Below are 18,511 nucleotides of genomic sequence, written 5' to 3'. Positions count from 1 at the left end.
ATTTTTAAACGCCTAAAGTTGTTGGAGGAAAGGAGGAAAGAGGCATTAAACAGCTTCAAATTCCTGGGGAGAAAGGTCAAGATAGCAGACCATCCAATAATCTTGGTTTCAGCAGACTGAGAAATGCAGAGAGCAGCATACATTAAGAATAACTCAAGAAAAAAAAAGATAATTGGAAGAATAATCAGAGGGAGATGACCACAATTGGCACTGATAAAATGTGGGTTTGAAAAGTTAGAGTGATTCTCAATTCTATCCAGCTATGACAGTAAAACTAATTTTAGAGTCATGGAGTTATACAGCATGGAAACAGGCCTTTCGGTCCAACTTGTCCTTGCTGACCAAGGTGCCTTCCTGAGCTGGTCCCATTTGGCCCATATCCTTCGAAACCTTTCCTGTCCATGTACCTGTCCAAATGTATTTTAAACTTCATAATTGTGCCCACCTCTACCACTTCCTCTGGCAGCTCGTTCCACATACCCACCAACTCTGTGAGGAAAACTTGCCTCTCAGGTCCCCTTTAAATCTTTCCCCTCTCACCTTAAACCTATGGTCTCTAGTCTTAGATTCCCCACCCTTGGAAAAAGACTGTGAAAATCCACCTTTTCTATGCCCTTCATGACTTGATAAACCTCTATAAGGTTACCGTTCAGCCTTTATCACTCCAGGGAAAACAGTCCCAGCCTATCCAGTCTCTCCTCATCACTCAAGCCCTCCAGTCCTGGCAATATCCTTGTGAAACTTTTCTGCATTCTCTCCAAATTAATCACATCCTTCTTAAATAAAAGCACAACATCAGCACCCTCCAGTCTTCTGGTACATTACCCGTGGCTAAAGAAGATACAAAAATCTCTGCCAGGGCCCAGAAATTTCTTCCCTTGCTTCCCACAGTTTCATAGGATACATTTGGTCAGACACAGGGGATTGATCCACCTTTATGCGCCTCAAGACCGCCAACCTCTCCTCTTTCGCAATATCAATGTGTTTCGGGACATCACTGTTCTCCCAGAACCCCCTAGCTTCCACGACCTTCTCCATGGTAAATACAGACAAGAATTATTCATTTAAGACCTCATCCATCTTACGTGGCTGCACACATAGACAACCACATTGATTCTTAAGGGACCTATTCTCTCCCTAGTTACCCTTTTGCTCTTAATATACTTACAGATTCTCTTAGGATTCTCTTTTACCTTATCTGTCGAGGATATCTCATGTCACCTTTTTGCCCCCCTGATTTCCATCTTAAGTGTACTCCTACATCCCTTATACTTCTCAGGGGATTTGCTTGATCCCAGCTGCCTATACCTGACATATGCCTCCTTTTTCCAGACCAGAGCCTCAATATCCCTCGTCAACAGGCTTCCCTAATCCTGCCAGCATTGCCCTTCACTCTAACAGGAACATGTTGGGCCTGAACTATCTCAATTTTAAAAGCCTCCCACTAGCTAGATGTCCCTTTACCTGCTAACAGCCTTTCCCAATCAACCTTTGCAAGTTTATGTCTACTGCCATCAAAATTAGACTTGCCCTAATTTTGGATTTTAATTTGTGGACCAGTCCTATCTTTTTTCCATAACTATTTTTAAACTAATAGAATTATGGTCACTGGTCCCAAAGTTCTCCCCCAGTTGGGGGTCGAGTGTTACCCCCTCTCCATAGGTACTGCTTGAGAAAACTTTCTTGGACACACTAAACAAATTCTGTCCTATCTAATCTCTTTGTACCATGGCAGTCCCAGTCAATGTTAGGCAAGTTAGAATCACCTACTATTACAACCCTATTATTCCTATAGCTATCTGCAATCTCTCTGCATATTTGCCCCTCTAATTCCCACTAACTACTGGGGAGCTTATGGTACAATTCCACCAAAGTGATCACCCCCTCCTTATTCCAAAATTCTACCTATATAGCCTCAATGGATGTTCCCCATGAATATCCTAACAACTGGCATGATGTTCTCCCTAATCAAAAATGCAATTCGCCTTCCTCTCTTAGCTCCACCTCTATCACGCCTGCATCTAAGCTTACAATAACCCTCTTGTGAAGGCCACCAGTTTTAGTTGGTGAGTGACCTATGTGCCCTTCCACCTTTGGTTTTTTAACTGTATAGACCACACTTGCTTACTCTTCTGCCAACGCCATTACTTGGATAAGGTACCAAAGAACTGTGAGCACCAATATAACTGTGCATCAACATGATCCTGGATCTTTATGAGAGAAGGGAAAATGACGGTTGGATCTTGGAGTAATGATTGTCTGTCAGTTGGAATGTCATTTCACATCAATCAAGTGGAATGTGTTGACAGATACTAATTCACCGTCTTCAGAACATTGTAAATAAATTGTATATGATCAGAAAGGCATGGCATGCCTAGGAATAATCCAAAGGCACTAATCACATCTTGGGATGCAGGGAATCACTGAATAGACCATTGTCTTCTGAGCAGCTCTTCAGATTCCATAGTCTATACATAATCTTCTCTGCAGTAGTTTTATGTTGCACAACTAATAGACTTGTATACAGAAGTTGTAAGCTGTTATTTTGCATGTAGTTCAATGGTAGGGCAACAAAACAACAGCTCTCTACCTCTAGAACACTGATCTAGTGACACATGGCAACCGGACATAAGCAGCTCTTATTACACAATACATGAAATTCCAGAAAAAAGTACTAGAATTTAAGGACCACTTTCATGCTTTGAATTGAAGTTTGGTTTTGTTTTAAGTTGCTGTACTTATGGGAAAGTTGTATCACTAATTGAGCATTTGCCTGGAATAACTAATTTAGCATTACTCTATCATTCAAATTAAGAGAGATAATGCAAGTTGGATTCTTGTCTAATAGGGACGCAAGAAGCCGCAGATGCTGGATTCTGAAGCAACAAACACAATGCTGGAGGAACTCAGCAGGTCAGGTAAGATCTGTGGGGGGAAATGGACCTGAAACATCGACAGTCCATTTCCCTCCACAGATGCTGCCTGACTCGCTGAGTTCCTCCAGTGTTGTGTTTGTTGCTCCTTCTCTGCAGAGGCAGAGCTCCTAACATTTCCACCAGCCAGTCACAACTAATATTACATTGAGCACGGGATCATACACCATCTTAAACCTGAGGCAATTAAGTTTTACTGATCTGAAGTAATCATAAATTCAATTTCATTGGAAGCCTGCTTTCTTAAAACATCAGAGTTCTGAAATACTACCTTCTGTTTTTACAACTCCAAGTTTCAAATAATTCAAATTATTTTGCACGTATTAGTCTCCTACGCACCCTGTAACCTTGAACAAATGTTCCATTGCTGCATTCCGTTTCATCCATAGAAGGCTGCTCCCAAACAATCATCAGGGCATTCTGGCCAACTGTGTCAGTAATATGCACTGAATCAACTGGAGCAGGAGGCTCTGGAGAAAAGAGATGTTAATACAAAACTTGTGAATAAAACAGAAGCCCCATAAAGCAAGTAAACTGTTCCAGACTTGGTTGTCAGAGGAACATTAAAAAAAACCTACACACTACTGGCATTGATGATGTACATTTCTCTTAGACCATTGTTAAACTTGGTCTACTTTTTACAATATCTGACCCTTTCGTCCCAGCTTAACACCTATAGATTTGATCTACACTTACTAGTGTGTGGAGCCAATGGCTAGGTGACCCTCCTGAGTCTTCTGGATCAATAGTAGGACACTTAAACTGCACTGATCCAGAGGATAGTCAGACCTCTCTGTATAGTTCTCCAAAGCTCGTCTGCAATGGCAGAGTTCAATGAGATTGGGATTGAGCAGCTCTAACACATATTGTCCAGTGTGGAAGGGGGCTGAGCCAATAAATGAAAGGTAAGTATTTATTTCAAGGGTCCATCCATACTGCCCCCAGAGTCTTCACCACTCCTTACCCTAGGTGAAACTCAATCATACCAAGAGTCGCTGATTTATCCTCAGTTGGGTTGTACTGTGCTGAAAAGTGAAAATTCCTAACTTATTAACTCCCCAGTTGCACCCTTTTGCCATCAGAGATCTAATAAGAGAAAGAAAGAGCTTCCACTCCTGATATAACCAACTGGGAATTTCTGGAAGAAGTGTTCTCATCAAACTAGTTATCACAAATCAGGGAGAAGTCTATTCAATTCATAAATATTCTCTGCAGATGAGAATGAATCCATTACCTTGTGCCACCTTTGACGGTCTCCATCCACCATATGGATGCTTCTTGCTGTGCCCTTTAAGATCTAACGCAAACCTATCTGACAGATTGCTACTTGCTGTCATTCCCAGATGTATGTCAGTCTCTCCAGAGCTCATTATGCTTCTTAAGTCACTTGAATCATTGCATGCCTGGCCATACGGGATCTCAAAGCAATCTTCAGAGCTGCAGTAAAATTGCTCAGCAAACTTTGATGGGCGCAGTCTCTCCTTCCCCTTTTCTCGAGCTTGCAGATGAGCCTTTACTTTTGTACGTTCCAATTCATTGTGTAAACTTGATACGCGGAGCTGAGAAGCATCTTTGTTACTTGTAGAAGGAGTGGACAGTGAACCATGACTTGGTTCTGTGGAGGCCACCTACAGTGGGAATATGATTCACATTAGAACATGAGAACAGATAGCAGGAGTAGGCCAAATAACCTGTCGAGAGTGCTCTGCCATTCAGAAAGATCGTGGCTGATCCAATCTTGGCCTCAACACTCCTTTCTCCCCCTCTCCCCATACCACTTGACCCTTTGTGGTTGAAATATCATTAACTAAGGGATTTCATAAAAATACCAGCAACAAGACCTTAGGTACTAACCTGATGATATTACACATTTAAGATGTGATTTAAAGATAGTTTGTGTTGAATTGGTTGCATCAATTAACCATTCAGTCAGAAAGAGAAGGCAACAGTACTTCAATCCCTCTGAGCAACCTATTGGCCCATGCCAAATTTTAGTAGTCACCTTTATTACTTCAAACCTTTAATTGTATTTAATTGATCAGCTTTTGGTGAGGGATTTTATTCATCTAATGGAAGTACTGATTTATCTATATCCTTGATATCTTGAAGAATTCTTCTAAACTTCATGAATCTCAACCTCAGCTTAAGCATCACACTCCAAAAGTCTTTATGGATATAATTTCAAAGCCATCCATATGTGTCTCTGTATCCTTTATACCTCCAATCAAAGCAACCCACAATCCCTTTACTAATTAAATACCTTCTCTTTGTTCATGCTTCATTCTGTCCTTCCAATCCTCTCAGAATTATCCCATGCACAAAAACCTGAACAGTTCCAGCTTCCATGCTCCCATCATCAATCTCATATCTACCACTTCCAACCTTCTGTTAAGTGCTACAAAGTTACAGTCACCAACTTCAGGAAGAAGTGTTTTTGTTATTGCCCATTTCTAAGCTTTACTTATTCCCCCAAACTCTAAACCAGTTACAGCCTCACTCTTACATTCCCAAAACTTCCCACTCATGACATTCCTCCCTTCCCACAGCATCAGGACTGGTCAAGATTATAAACAACAAGTGATACGATTGCAGCTCAGCCTCACTGCTTCTAACTCCTGTTTGGCTTCCCTCCTGTTAGCGACACATTTGATCAGTGAACATCCCTGCCCAATCCATCACCCGGTTGCCATGTCTCTGTGCCAAGTCCTAGTGACCTGATGGGTGGGGTCTCTACAGATAACAATTATATCAACTACATACCAATGTCTGTTTTTATCCCATTGACATTTGATTCTTCATAATTCAATAGCTATTAACTAAACAGAGTTATGTCTCATAGTGAGGTAAACCATTTCATCTACTCTATTATTGCTTGCCTGCTGCTGTTTCCTGCATTCCTGACTTTAGCAAGCACGATTGCCTTCTCTGTTCCATTGTTTACCTGTATCGTGAGTACAGAATATGTCACATTCTGCTTGAGGATCATAACCTTCACAGCCACACAATGCAGCCAGGAAAACTTACTGTTCCTATATTATCTCCCACATGAGCATCTTCACCTTTCATTATCTTAATCACACAGAGCATTGCCGTTCTTCCTAACATTCACCTTCTGATTTCCTCTGCTCACCCCACCACTTCTGCCTATTCTGGCTCCCAGGAAGACCTTAATATAGTCTCTTATCTTTATAAATGAAGCAATGAAAATATTGTGTTGATGACAGTGGAGAGTATGAGATAAGTGTTGGATTGTTCTGGGTAAGTTGTAATTCAGAGAAGCCAATAATAAAAAGTCAGTTGTTGAGATGACTAAACGAGGACTTTCTGCTTTCATATTATTCATACAGCAACAAGAATGCCATTATCTTTCACACGTTATTTAGTTCCATCCATATGCTAAACATTTATAATTACAGCTGTGACAACAAACACTATATTGTTACTTGTGTAATTCTGCACTTTGGTGAAGCAAGATTGTCAGTGGCTAAGAGTAACCCTAGAAGCAGCTGAGCACTCATGTGGATTATCATTGTGTAGACTACCGAGGTCCTGGAACACAGGTTTAGATGCATCACTGGTCAGCGTGGACCTGTGGTACTCGGATAAGAAAGTGAAGAGTTTTATAGTGATTCACCGCTTGTTTCACAATCTACATCAATGGTGCTGAGGTCAAGAGGGTTGAGACCTTCAAGTTCCTGGGTGTGAACATCACCAACAGCCTGTCCTGGTCAAATCATGTAGATGCCACAGCCAAGAAAGCTCACCAGTGCCTCTACTTCCTCAGGTGGCTAAAGAAATTTGGTTTGTCCCCTTTGACTCTCACCAACTTTTACCGATGCACCATAGAAAGCATCCTATCTGGATGTATCACGACTTGGTATGGCAACTGCTCTGCCCAGGACCGCAAGAAGCTGCAGAGAGTTGTGGACACAGCCCAGTGCCTCACGGACACCAGCCTCCCCATCTTGGACTCTGTCTTTACCTCTCGTTGTCTTGGTGTAGCAGCCAGCATAATCAAAGACCCCACCCACCCGGGTCATTCTCTCTTCTCTCCTCTTCCATCGGGCAGAAGATACAGGTGCCTGAGGGCATGTACCACCAGACTTAAGGACAGCTTCTACCCCACTGTGATAAGACTTGAACGGTTCCCTTATACAATGAGATGGACTCTGACCTCACGATCTACCTTGTTGTGACATTGCACCTTATTGCACTGCACTTTCTCTGTAGCTGTGAGACTTTACTCTGTACTGTTACTGTTTTTACCTGTACTACATCAATGCACTTTGTACTAACTCAATGTAACTGCACTGTGTAATGAATTGACCTGTACGATCGGTTTGTAAGACAGGCTTTCACTGTACCTCGGTACAAGTGACAATAATAAACCAATACCAATACCAATCTAGTGATGATGATGCTATATAAGACAGTCAAGCCAAAGAAGGGCAGAATGAAGAGGAGGGAGACAAGGAAGAACATCAGAGGTTTTCAGGTAGATGGCCTGCACATGGAAAGGCTGCTCACTGTCATATAATCGAAGAGCATCGTTGAGAGATGCAATCTATCATCCGACCCAGTGCACAGCTGTCACATGATGTCCCTGTTGCTATTTGGGATGCAGCAGATAATCCATCATTGATTTGTCATCCTTTTAACCCTTTCCCAATGAAGATCACAGTAAAAAAAGATGCATTGACCCAGAAGGAAAATCTTTGTACAGCTCACAATAAGCTCCCATTTTACATAATGTTTTATTTTTCTTTGAAACTTGGATACTGTAGCACATAAAAATTGGCTCCACCCAATCCAATGTACTTGCTTTATTTTGTGAATAGGTTACTTGGTCCCCACAAAGCTACCAATATACTTACGAAAACCAACATCAGACAAATTAAGTAACAAAATAATTCAAGTACCACAGAGCCCTTAAAAATTAGAGAAATCTCAGCTTTCAAAGTGGTTCAGTATTAGCCTCCAATTGTTCTCTGCTTGTCCGGGGAAGGCAGGCTTGATAAAGCCACGGTGCTGTAGGTTGACACCGATGATTGATGGCATGGTGTGATAAACTGCAGATTTGCAATTGTCTAAGGTACCAAAAGAGGTCCAGGATTTTTCCCAAATGGGGAAGGAGAGAGAAAATAAAATTTGAATCACTCCTCCTTTCAAATCACGTTTGTAGTTTGTTTTCAATCCCTAAGCACAATTAAAGATTTTAACACTTTAGCAAAATCATTTGAGAATTACTGACCTGCCGATTGTTGCTCTGCGTATGTTGGAGCTGTTCCCTCATTGCTTCGGTTCTTCCTGGGCTGCTTATTCTGGGACTTGGTGAAGCATCACTGCATGCTGAACACATTTGATGAAGTTCGTCTATCTCCTCTACAATTGCAACTGGAACCAATCCCAGTCTCCCGTTCACTTCAGCAGGGTACATCCCATGGCTGTCTGCCTTCCCAATGACATGTACTACATCTCCAGCAGATAGAGTCAGCTAAAGGATAGAAAATGTTGACACTTTATCGCACATCTCATAATAAAGCCCATTGTTGTATTCATTTCCCTGAGGTTAAATTTCAACAAGGTACGTAAGCTGCAGCTGAGAACAATAAACATTTTCCTTTGCAGAAAGTGAGTCTTATAAAGTTGGCTGAAATTTATCTTTGTGAGTCAGAGGAAAAATTCCCCAGTGGCTCTGAGGATCCCATAGGGTTGAAGATCTGCAGCTGAACTGGGAGCTGGGAAGTGAAGTATTAAAGCAGGATTCTAAACACTGAAGTGTGAATTCTAAGCAGTTCAGTTGCAAAGTTATTCTTTCACAGAGCAAATATTTTTGTGTGCTACGCAGAAGAATCTAATCTAAAATCCAGTCACTAAATCTGAGCAGATCCTTTGTGTGCAGGTCATTTATCTTCCAAAATAAGTTCTAGGTCCTCTACTTGTCCAACTTGCATGTGCATGGAGCGTGTGGGTGTGTTGTGATGACACACACAAAATTGAAACACACATCCTAGGGTTGTGAGCAGCACAGGCCATTCACACAGATGCAGGTGTTGTCAAGCGTTACTTAACAGGGACTGGCCTACCTAGTCTGTAGTGAAGAGTCAGAGGCATCAGCGTCCTGGAAGGTAGGATCTGGTTTAAGATTTTTCTTCATCTTTGCTCCCACCCTAGCCCCCACTCCCACCTGCTGATATCAGTTGCAACTCCTGATTGTGTCTCTGACATCTTACCCTCTGTCCCCCTCACTGGACCTTGGTCCAATCACACCTCTGGACTTCCCTTACCATCTGACTGCATGTTCAACCTCTGATGCCCTGACCTTCAATCTCCTGACCCTCAATCCCTGACCCTCGGTGTCCTGATCTTCAATGTCCCTGGCTTTTCATGTTTTGGTCTTCCAGACACCCATCTTCAAGGCCCCAACCCTCAATGCCTCCGCCTTCAATCCCCTAGTCTTCAGTGCCCCCAGCCTTCAGTGCCCAACTCCTGATGTCAGCATCTGTTACGTACCTCATAGAAAAAGACACGAAGAAGCAGGTGTTGTCCACCCACATTGTCAAGACTACTGTACGCCACAGAGATAGTGCCAGAATTAAGCAGAGAATAGAAAGCAACTACTGGACACCTAAGGATAAGTTGCCTATGAAATTAAATCCTAAATCATTCTCAATAACAACAGTGAAATCCTGAATTCTCTGTGGATTCCAGGTGCAAGGCCTGGAACACCCGTGGCCATCTTATTAGGGGCTGTGTGTAGTGCAGCATCGGGATTCCTTTGTTTCCTATTTGTGCCAGCCAGACAAATCACATATATTTGCACTGATACCACCTCACATCAAAAGAGAATTAACCAGGCTCTTTAAATTTCACTTATAATCCTTCATAGCTGTCAGAAGAATGTCTTTCATCCCATTAGTATCCAGGATAGTTTAGTCTGCAATCGTCAGTTACGGAAGACAGCTTCTAATGCATTTACTTTTAGTGTAGAATTACTCTGACAGCTTAGAAGATAAATATGTGAGATACTAAAGTTACTGCAAATGTTGGACTTTAATGAATGCTATCCAAATTTTTCATCTGATTAATCTTCGTGGGGAGAATTCATTCAAACAGCCATCTTGTTGATCTTTGGAAGTTTGCTGAGCAATATTGTATTTTGCAATTTTTGCAGAATGTATAAATTTATTGCATTTGCTATTTTATAATTCACTTTGAAATAGTTATATATCCCTGCTTTGGCAAATTATATAAAATCCCAAACAAAATAGGAGAAAGTGACCCAAACCAAGACCACTGTGAGCTAAGTTTCATACCTAACTTGTACACTGGTAACAGTTCTTAATCTTTGTACCTGAACATCTAAACATCAGGTCCCAATGGGTGTTCACTAGAAAGGAAAGAAAAAATGAGGAAAATAAAAACCCCTAAGTTATAACCTGAGTTACAAAGATCCTGCTCAGAACCCAGTTTTTGCCAATATTCCAATTACCCAGTTATCAGCCAACTGGTCAGGACAGTTTTCAACTCATTCACTGCATTTTCCAATTTTTAACAGAATATTTTCCTCCAGCAGGAAGGCTATGAACCAGCCACATTTCTCCCCCTCACTATTTCATTTCATAGGGGTCATCATTATGCATCATGATTCAACATAAGGAAACTATTTTAGCTGCTTAGTTGGAAGAAGATATCTTTTTTAGTCACATGTACATCGAAACACACAGTGAAATGCATCTTTTGCATAGAGTGTTCTGGGGGCAGCCCGCAAATGTCGCCATGCTTCCAGCACCAACATAGTACGCCCACAACTTCCTAACCTGTACGCCTTTGGAATGTGGGAGGAAACCAGAGCACCCGGAGGAAACCCTCACAGACACATAGGGAGAACGTACAAACTCCTTACAGACAGCGACCGGAATTGAACCCGGTTCGCTGGCGCTGTAATAGTGTTACACTAACCGCTACACTACTGGTGACCCGAAGCTAAAGGTTAACTGGCCACTGTAAATATCCCTTTGGTAGGAGAGGCGAAATGGGGTGAATGGGATTGCACTGCTGGGAGCCAGCATGGTCCTGATGGCCCTAATAGCCTTGTTCAGTGTGGTTATAAGATAAAAGGGCTTGAGGAAATGAAAGGAGAACAGAGAGTGAAGCAGTTCAATCCCAAACTGGGAATGACTTACCACTGGCAGCACAGTGTGGGGCATGTGAGGATTAGGATGATAGTCAGCAGTGGCCACACATGCCCTGTGGGTCAAAGATGTTCTAGAATCAGCAAAGCCTTGGCTTCCATGAGAGAGAGACCTTGGAAAACAAGGGCTCAAACCTAAAATATAGAGACAACAACTCTTCAGTACAAATTACTTCCTAATTTAATTCTATTTTTCAATGTATATTTTTCTTGAATAGTTTTGTTTCTGGAAGTCATTTATTTTGTGCATTCTTAAATTATTATTGAATGGCTGCCTTTTTAGCTTTTAAGGTAAGGAATTTGTTCTACAGAACATGAACTATACTGAAGTTTCCAGTGCCCTGGTTGGTGACTTAATGGGGAGAGGCTTATCTGGATGCTAAAATCAAATAGTGCAGATGCTGGAAATCTGAAATAAAAGCAGCAGACATTGGAAATACTCAGCAGGTCAGGCAGCATCTGTGGAGAGAGCATCATCGACTTGAAACATTAACCCTGTTTCTCTCTCCAACATGGCCTGTTTTTTTTTTAAATCTAGACCTGTCGAACCAAGTGGCTAGCAACAGACAGCAGATGTGGCAGCCAAGGAACAGAAGTATTAGATAAAAAAGGAGATTAAAAGTCAAGGTGGGGAGGTCTTACTGACGTAGCTCCACAAAAACAAGGATTTATAAAAATCAGTGTAATGATCACATTGGGGAGGGAGAATTGGAGCGCATGCTTGTGTGATCAGAGGTAGAAGAGGAAGGAAGAGAAATCAAGCTGATGATTCGTCAAGGATCAGGAAAGTGATCCAGGATTGGGTCAATGATTGGCCAAGGATTGAGGGTGGAAATGAGGTCAAATCTTGGGGGAGGGGCCTTGTAGATTGAAGTCTCCACCATGAGCTTTGGTGAATTGTGCAGCTGGATGGTTAGAATATTGGAGGTTTGAGTGAAATGGAGTGGTTGGAATTGATGAAAGTACCTGGAATCATCTCATAAGGATTCCAAAAGAAGTGTTGCATTGGTAAGATCTAATTGTCCTGGGAGTGACCATTGATGGCTAGTCTGGGTTAATTTAGACCAAGCTCCCTTCAATGTTCCAAACAGAGCATTGTATGGGAGAATATCATCTTCTCATGCTTTCCCAATGTGGAAATTGTAATTCCAAAGTGTGCAAAGTGACATGGAAGTAGCCATTGTACTGGAACTAACTATCAGCTATTCAACAGATCCAGCTTGGTACTGTGTGAAGAGGCATTCTGTAAGTTGAACCAAGGGGGCCATGTGCACTTCATATCTGGCCCCTCAACTTTACACCAGCCACATTTCACAACCTCACTTGTTTATGAAAAATTTAGTCACATTAATTCAATGTATATCTGTTATTAATGAATTTATAATAGGGTCATGCATTTTTAAATAAACTTATTTTTTAAACTTTTTAAAAAAATGATTAAAGTCTCTGCTCATTGGAGATATTTGGAAACAGTGAAAAGACCTTCTGGGAGCACAGGCAGCCCACTGTACTCCACGGAATGGCTGTGGCAAAAATGCCACCATAGAGAGGGGAATTGCCAAGGTGTAAAAATGTAATGCAGAACTAGCACGCTGATGCCCATAAGGTGTGGGTTAGGATCAACACAATCCAGCCCAATGCAATTGAATTTCTAGCCTTGTATATTTTCTTTTTGCAATGATTAACATCAGCTAGTTGTATTTATAGATCAAGAATATCAAACCAACCAATGCCTGCCTGAATAGTTTAATCCAAACAGGACTGATATTTATAGAACAATTGCTAGAAATCATTCAATAATATTAAATCTTTCATGCAAATCAATATTTTTAAATAAATCTTACACTGAAAGTCATTGTTTCCTTACCTTTCTGCTTACATTTTGACCATATGACCACAAGACATAGGAGCAGAAATAGGCCATTCCGCCCATCGAGTCTGTGCCACCATTCAGTCATGGCTGCTTTATTTTTCCCTCTCAATCCCATTCTCCTGCCTTCTCCCCGTAACCCTTGATGCCCTTACTAATAAAGGACCTATCAACCTCCATTTTAAATTGAGTATATTTAAAATGAAGGTTGATAGGTCCTTTATTTGGCCTCCACAGCTGCCTGTGGCAATGAATTCCACAGATACACCACCCGCTTTCTAAAGAAATTCCTCCTTGCCTCCGTTCTAAAGGAATGTCCTTCTATTCTGAGGCTGTGCCCTCTGGTCCTAGTCTCTCCCACGACTGGAAACATCCTCTCCATGTCCACTCTATCCAGGCCTTACAATATTCAGTAGGTTTCATTGAGATCCTCTCTCATCCTACTAAACTCTAGCGAGGCCCAGAGCCATCAAACACTCCCCATGCATTAACCCTTTCATTCCTAGAATCATTCTTATAAACCTCCTCTGGACCCTCTCCAACACCAGCACATCCTTCCTTAGATATGGGGCCCAAAACTGCTCACAATACTCCAAAGGTGGTCTGACCAACACCTTATAAAGCCTCAGCATTACATCCCTGCTTTTATATTCTAGTCCTCTTGAAATGTCAGAGTCGCTAAGTGTCAGAATTTACCTACGACAGAACATAACATACAACCTCCAATCTTAGCATATATACAAGTAGCTATATTTCAAGAATTAATATCTTATCCCTGCAACTCCCTAGCTGTGATTCATCTCTGCTAAAGAATGACCACTCACCACTTATTGTGGGAGGCATTAAACAGATATTTACTGCTTATCATGTTGTATCATAGAATCATACAACACAGAAATGGGCCATTTCTGCCCAAATCATCCATGCCCATTTGCCTCTAAGCCTTTCCTATCCAACTACCTGTCCAAAGGCCTTCTAAACATTGTAATTGTATCTGATTCTAGCACCTCATCTAGCAGCTTGTTCCAGATAACCACCATCCTATATGAGAATCTTACCCTTTAGATCTCCTTTAAATTTCTCTCCTCTAACCTTAAACCTGTGCCCTCTAGTTCTAGACTCCCCTACCCAGGAAAAAGTACAATACATCCTATCTCTGCCCCTCATAATTTTATAAACCTCTATAGTGTCATCCCTCAGCCCCCTACGTTCCAGTGAGAATAAACCCGGTTTATCCAATCTCTTGTTATAACTACAGCTGTCCATTCCAGGCAACATTCTGGTGAATCTCTTCTGCACTCTGACTAACCTATCCTTCCTGTAGTGCGGTGACCAGAACTGTACACAATACTCCAAAGTGTGTGCAGTTCTGGTCACCGCACTACAGGAAGGGTGGTCCAACTAGTTGCTGAACCCAAACTTACTGCTCAGCATCCATAAGTACATACTTTCCAGGAAGATCACTGGATAGTAGTTATAAGTTGGAATTGATTTCCTCCACTTTTCCCCCTTCCCCCATCACAACACAGGAATGTGGTCACTGTCCTGCTGTTTCAAAGGTTGATCAGGATGCAAGTCATCCCTCTGGAAATTAGAAAAACTAACAACTGATCCATTAAATGTCTTTGAGACAATGTAAAGGCTTTAAAGTGTGATGTGAAATTCCAGTATGTGAAGTTATGGCCATGAGTACAAGGCATGAGGTTAAAAGAAATCTTTGACAGATACAAAGTAGCTCCCTGAACACAACCTCAGCTAATTCTGAACAAACTGTTGTGCTTTTGTGCACTGTGTAACTCAGTATCACATGAAAAAATGCATGTATCCCTATATTGGGAGCACAGCATTGAACCTTTAACTATTCCAATCTTTCTTCTTAGTGACAAGACCCAATGTTTTTGAAAATGTTTTGAATTACTTTTGCAGTAATTTAAAGAATATATTTTGACCAAATTTGTAAATGGGTGAAATGCACCAATGAAAGAGATGTTCTTGTAGTCAGGTTTAAAGCTCAGTTCTGAAATAATAAATATACAAAGTATACTCTGTCTGGCTTTTGACTACTCAGAGGTTATTCTGCTTTATGCTTCACTTAAACAAACGTGTTGTTCATCATATCTCAAGGGATTGAGTGAAATAACCTTTAACCCCTGAACAGAGACACAAAAGACTGCACAGGCTGGAATTTGGAGCAAAAAAAAACCCCAAACTGCTGGAGTAACTCAGTGGGTTGAGCAGCATCTATAGAGGGAAAGGAATAGTCAACATTTCAGTTCGAGAACCTGCATAGATGCTGCTCAACCCATTGAGGTCCTCCAACAGTTTGTTTTTAACTTCTGAATAGTACAGTTTGACAGCATGCCAGTATTTCAATTCATTTATCATAGAATATTGGGGCCTAACAGATCTGTAGCCACAATACTCTTTCTTGAAGCATCTGATCTGGACATGGCCATCTACAATCCTTCGATGGTAGGGCGAACATAAGAGTCATTACAAAGCAATGTGCAATGCTCTCCAACATCTGGGAATGGGTGACTCCAGGGAACAGGTTACCTCTCTGTCCTTCTAGCTCAGTAATGATAAGTGGCATGGCAGTAAGTGACAGTAATTACAGTGGGGTAGGTGGGATAGGAAAACATCAGTCAATCACTGTTGTCCTCATGGATGACTTAAGTGTATACAAATTCCAATGAGTTCTTCTGAATTAACTCAGGACTAAGCTTCTGTCTACAGAGAACATGATCTTTCTTTAATGTAATTAGGATACCCATTACTGACCTTGATCTTGTTTAGGAATTCCAGCTGGTGTTGTATTATTGTTCATGTTCCCCTAAAACAAAGGACCGTAATTAAGTTAGGGAAGATTAGAACTCAAACTGCCCTCTTCTACAAGATTTGGGTGATTTTGTTCAGATTTTGGTCCTTTTCCTAAAACATCCTGGATTGGAAGGATGTAACTATCAGGGATGAAAAGACAGATTTGCATTGATGTGGCATCTCACGCATTGCTTTTCCAGACATCATGAAGCACTTTACAGACATGAAACTTGTGAAATGCATTCGCTGTTCTACTTGATCAAAGATTTGCCAGAATGCAAATCTTTCCTCTGGAAAATAGAAAACTAGCAGTAAACCTGTTACAGTCTTTAGAACAATAAAGAGGCCATAGAGTGTAGTGTGAGAAATTCCAGTGAGAGTGGATTTGTAACAAATGGCCACAACTTAGGAGAAATTTCCTCTCACAGAGTGGTGAGAATGCAGAACTCACAGTCACGTGCAATAATTGAAGCAGATAGAAATAATGGATTCAGGGAGACGTAACATATAGATGGGGGAGATGGGAATAGATGGACATAACAGCATGGTAGGTAGGTGTTTAGTACCTGAGGATGCTATACTGAGTAAAAGCATTAGCATGGATCTGCTTCTGTGCCGTGGGTACTTTAACAAAGAGTAGGGTGAGCTAGAGCTGCGAGAGTGATTAGTGGGAGCCAGGACTGAGGTTTAGCGTGGCTGTTGGTGGAGAAGATGATGGGACGAAGGGAGATTTGAGTGAAACAGGTATGACTGGGTCAAAGGTGCAAGGGAGAGCAGAATGAGTATTGGGGATTGAGAGAGCCGTGATACAGGACTGATGAGAGAGGGAGAGCAGAGTGATCGAGATCTTTTTGGCATGTACAAAATTTTGATTTCTTCAAAGATGAATTGTGTGAAGTAAAAGTAGTTTCAAGTTATGAACTCACTTTACCACACAATAAGGTGAACATGCAAAATAATAGTTATGATTATATTTAAGAGTTTCCCTTTATGTATTGATTGAAAAAACAATGATCATACTAACGGCAAGCCAGAATATCCAAAGTTCAATTCGCACAAGGATACAAGGATATAATTATTTGGACATCACAGAGCAGTGCTGAAATTCACATTGCAATTTGGATCATAAGACTGCTACTCAATCAATCCCCCTTTCCATCCACCCAGTCAATAAGACCTTCTTGTATCTGTGAAAGGGCCTTCCAAATCCAATTGTGAAAAGCATAACTTTGGGATAAATGGTAGGTGTAAGTTTTAGACTGACTGGCAGACTGGATCTAAGAGGATCTAAAAGGCCCATCGGCTTCACTCAACATCAGCCTGTTACAGACCACAGGCCTTCTACAGGAAATAACTCATGAACTACAAGCAGCAAAGCCAATATCACAACACAGCTACACATCCTAAATAATAAACAGACTTCAACATTAACAAACCTTGTTGTAATTAAGTAATAAAATCTGTAATTAAATCTCATCAATAGAACATAGAACAGTACAGGAACAGGCCCTGTGGCCTATGATATCTGTGCTGAACACAATGCCAAATTAAACTGAACCTATCTCCCTGCACATGATCCACATCCCTCCATTCCCTGCATGCTCATCTGCCTATCTAAATGTCTCTTAAGTGCCACAATCATGTCTGTTTCCACTACCACCCCTGGCAGCACATTCCAGGCACCCTCAACTCTCTGTGTAAAAAAAACACATCTCCTTTAAACTTCCCCCCTCTCACCTTAAAGCTATGCTGTCCAGTATTTGATATTTCTATCCTGGGAAAAAGAATCTATCTACCCTCTCTATGCCTCTCATAATTTTATAATCCTCCATCAGGTTTCCCCTCAGCCTCAGACAATCCAAGTTTGTTCAATCTCTCCTTTATATGGAGCTGTAACATTAAAAGGCATTGGTGCAGTCTATCTGCAGCATTATTAGTTCAGATGGCTCTTCTTTTATATTACTTCTGCTTATCAATAACAATAACTTGAATTTATAATGTGTCCCCAATGGAGGGAAATGACCCAAGATACGCGGGAGAAGGGAGTAACAAATGCATATTGACGTTAGGTTGCATATTCTGCAGACCCAGCCTCCTACCTGTTGTGATGACAGAAACAGGCGGGTGTACTCCAGGATTGCAGTGTCATTCAACATATCTTCAGCCTCTTCTATCAAACCTGCATTAGGAAAGCCATGCTGGTACAGTTCCCTCACTAAATGTACAATGAGACTGTTCCTGCAAAGGCATTTCTGAATCAGGCAGGACAGCTTTGCCTGTAAGTGGAGCACAACAAACGGGATGTTACATGCATTTATTGAGGGCTTTCCCAACCTACTGCAACATTCTTAAAGACATTAATGAATAAATGAAGCAGACAGGTTTAACACTGTGTAAAACTGCAGGACAAAAATTCGGAGAAAAAGCATAGAAGAAAAGCAGTGATAAATAAAAATGTATCTTGCCGTTAGCAAATTAATTAATGTGATAAAAATCTTCAGATATGTGAACTACTTATTGAACTCATGGGATACCTTGAGTGGAGCTATCAGCAGCTTGGATTTTGCATTTTCACTTTGCAGTCCCCCAAACTGAAAAAGAAACAGACTTTGTTTTAAATTGATGAATGTTGTCTTAACTTGCAATATCTCTATAATGTTCCCAATGAGTGGGACAACATCCCAAAGCACTTGT

At 41.2% G+C, this 18,511-nt stretch overlaps 2 protein-coding genes across 3 annotated transcripts in view; both read right to left on the bottom strand.

The window, feature by feature from the left end:
* LOC127567306 (uncharacterized) overlaps positions 1–8,289 on the bottom strand; it is a 48,744-nt gene extending 40,455 nt beyond the window's left edge. For both annotated transcript variants that reach the window (XM_052010034.1, XM_052010033.1), the window contains exons 1-3: positions 8,185–8,289; positions 4,168–4,561; positions 3,273–3,403 (exon numbers count right to left, since the gene is read on the bottom strand). In XM_052010034.1, the coding sequence (XP_051865994.1) occupies positions 3,273–3,403; positions 4,168–4,561; positions 8,185–8,226 (567 nt within the window). In that variant the 5' untranslated portion in view covers positions 8,227–8,289. The remainder of the gene's footprint in view (positions 1–3,272; positions 3,404–4,167; positions 4,562–8,184) is intronic.
* Positions 8,250–18,511, bottom strand: part of LOC127584273 (myosin-13-like) — a 63,708-nt gene continuing 53,446 nt past the window's right edge. Inside the window, exons 15-20 of the mRNA XM_052040928.1 lie at positions 18,352–18,408; positions 17,917–18,093; positions 15,779–15,830; positions 11,120–11,262; positions 8,320–8,427; positions 8,250–8,282 (exon numbers count right to left, since the gene is read on the bottom strand). Of these exons, the coding sequence (XP_051896888.1) occupies positions 8,250–8,282; positions 8,320–8,427; positions 11,120–11,262; positions 15,779–15,830; positions 17,917–18,093; positions 18,352–18,408 (570 nt within the window). The remainder of the gene's footprint in view (positions 8,283–8,319; positions 8,428–11,119; positions 11,263–15,778; positions 15,831–17,916; positions 18,094–18,351; positions 18,409–18,511) is intronic.

Source organism: Pristis pectinata, chromosome 2, assembly GCF_009764475.1.
Source record: "Pristis pectinata isolate sPriPec2 chromosome 2, sPriPec2.1.pri, whole genome shotgun sequence".
Taxonomy (NCBI): domain Eukaryota; kingdom Metazoa; phylum Chordata; class Chondrichthyes; order Rhinopristiformes; family Pristidae; genus Pristis; species Pristis pectinata.
The sequence above is the reverse complement of the archived record's forward strand: the minus strand, read 5'-3'. Positions and strand labels throughout refer to the sequence as shown.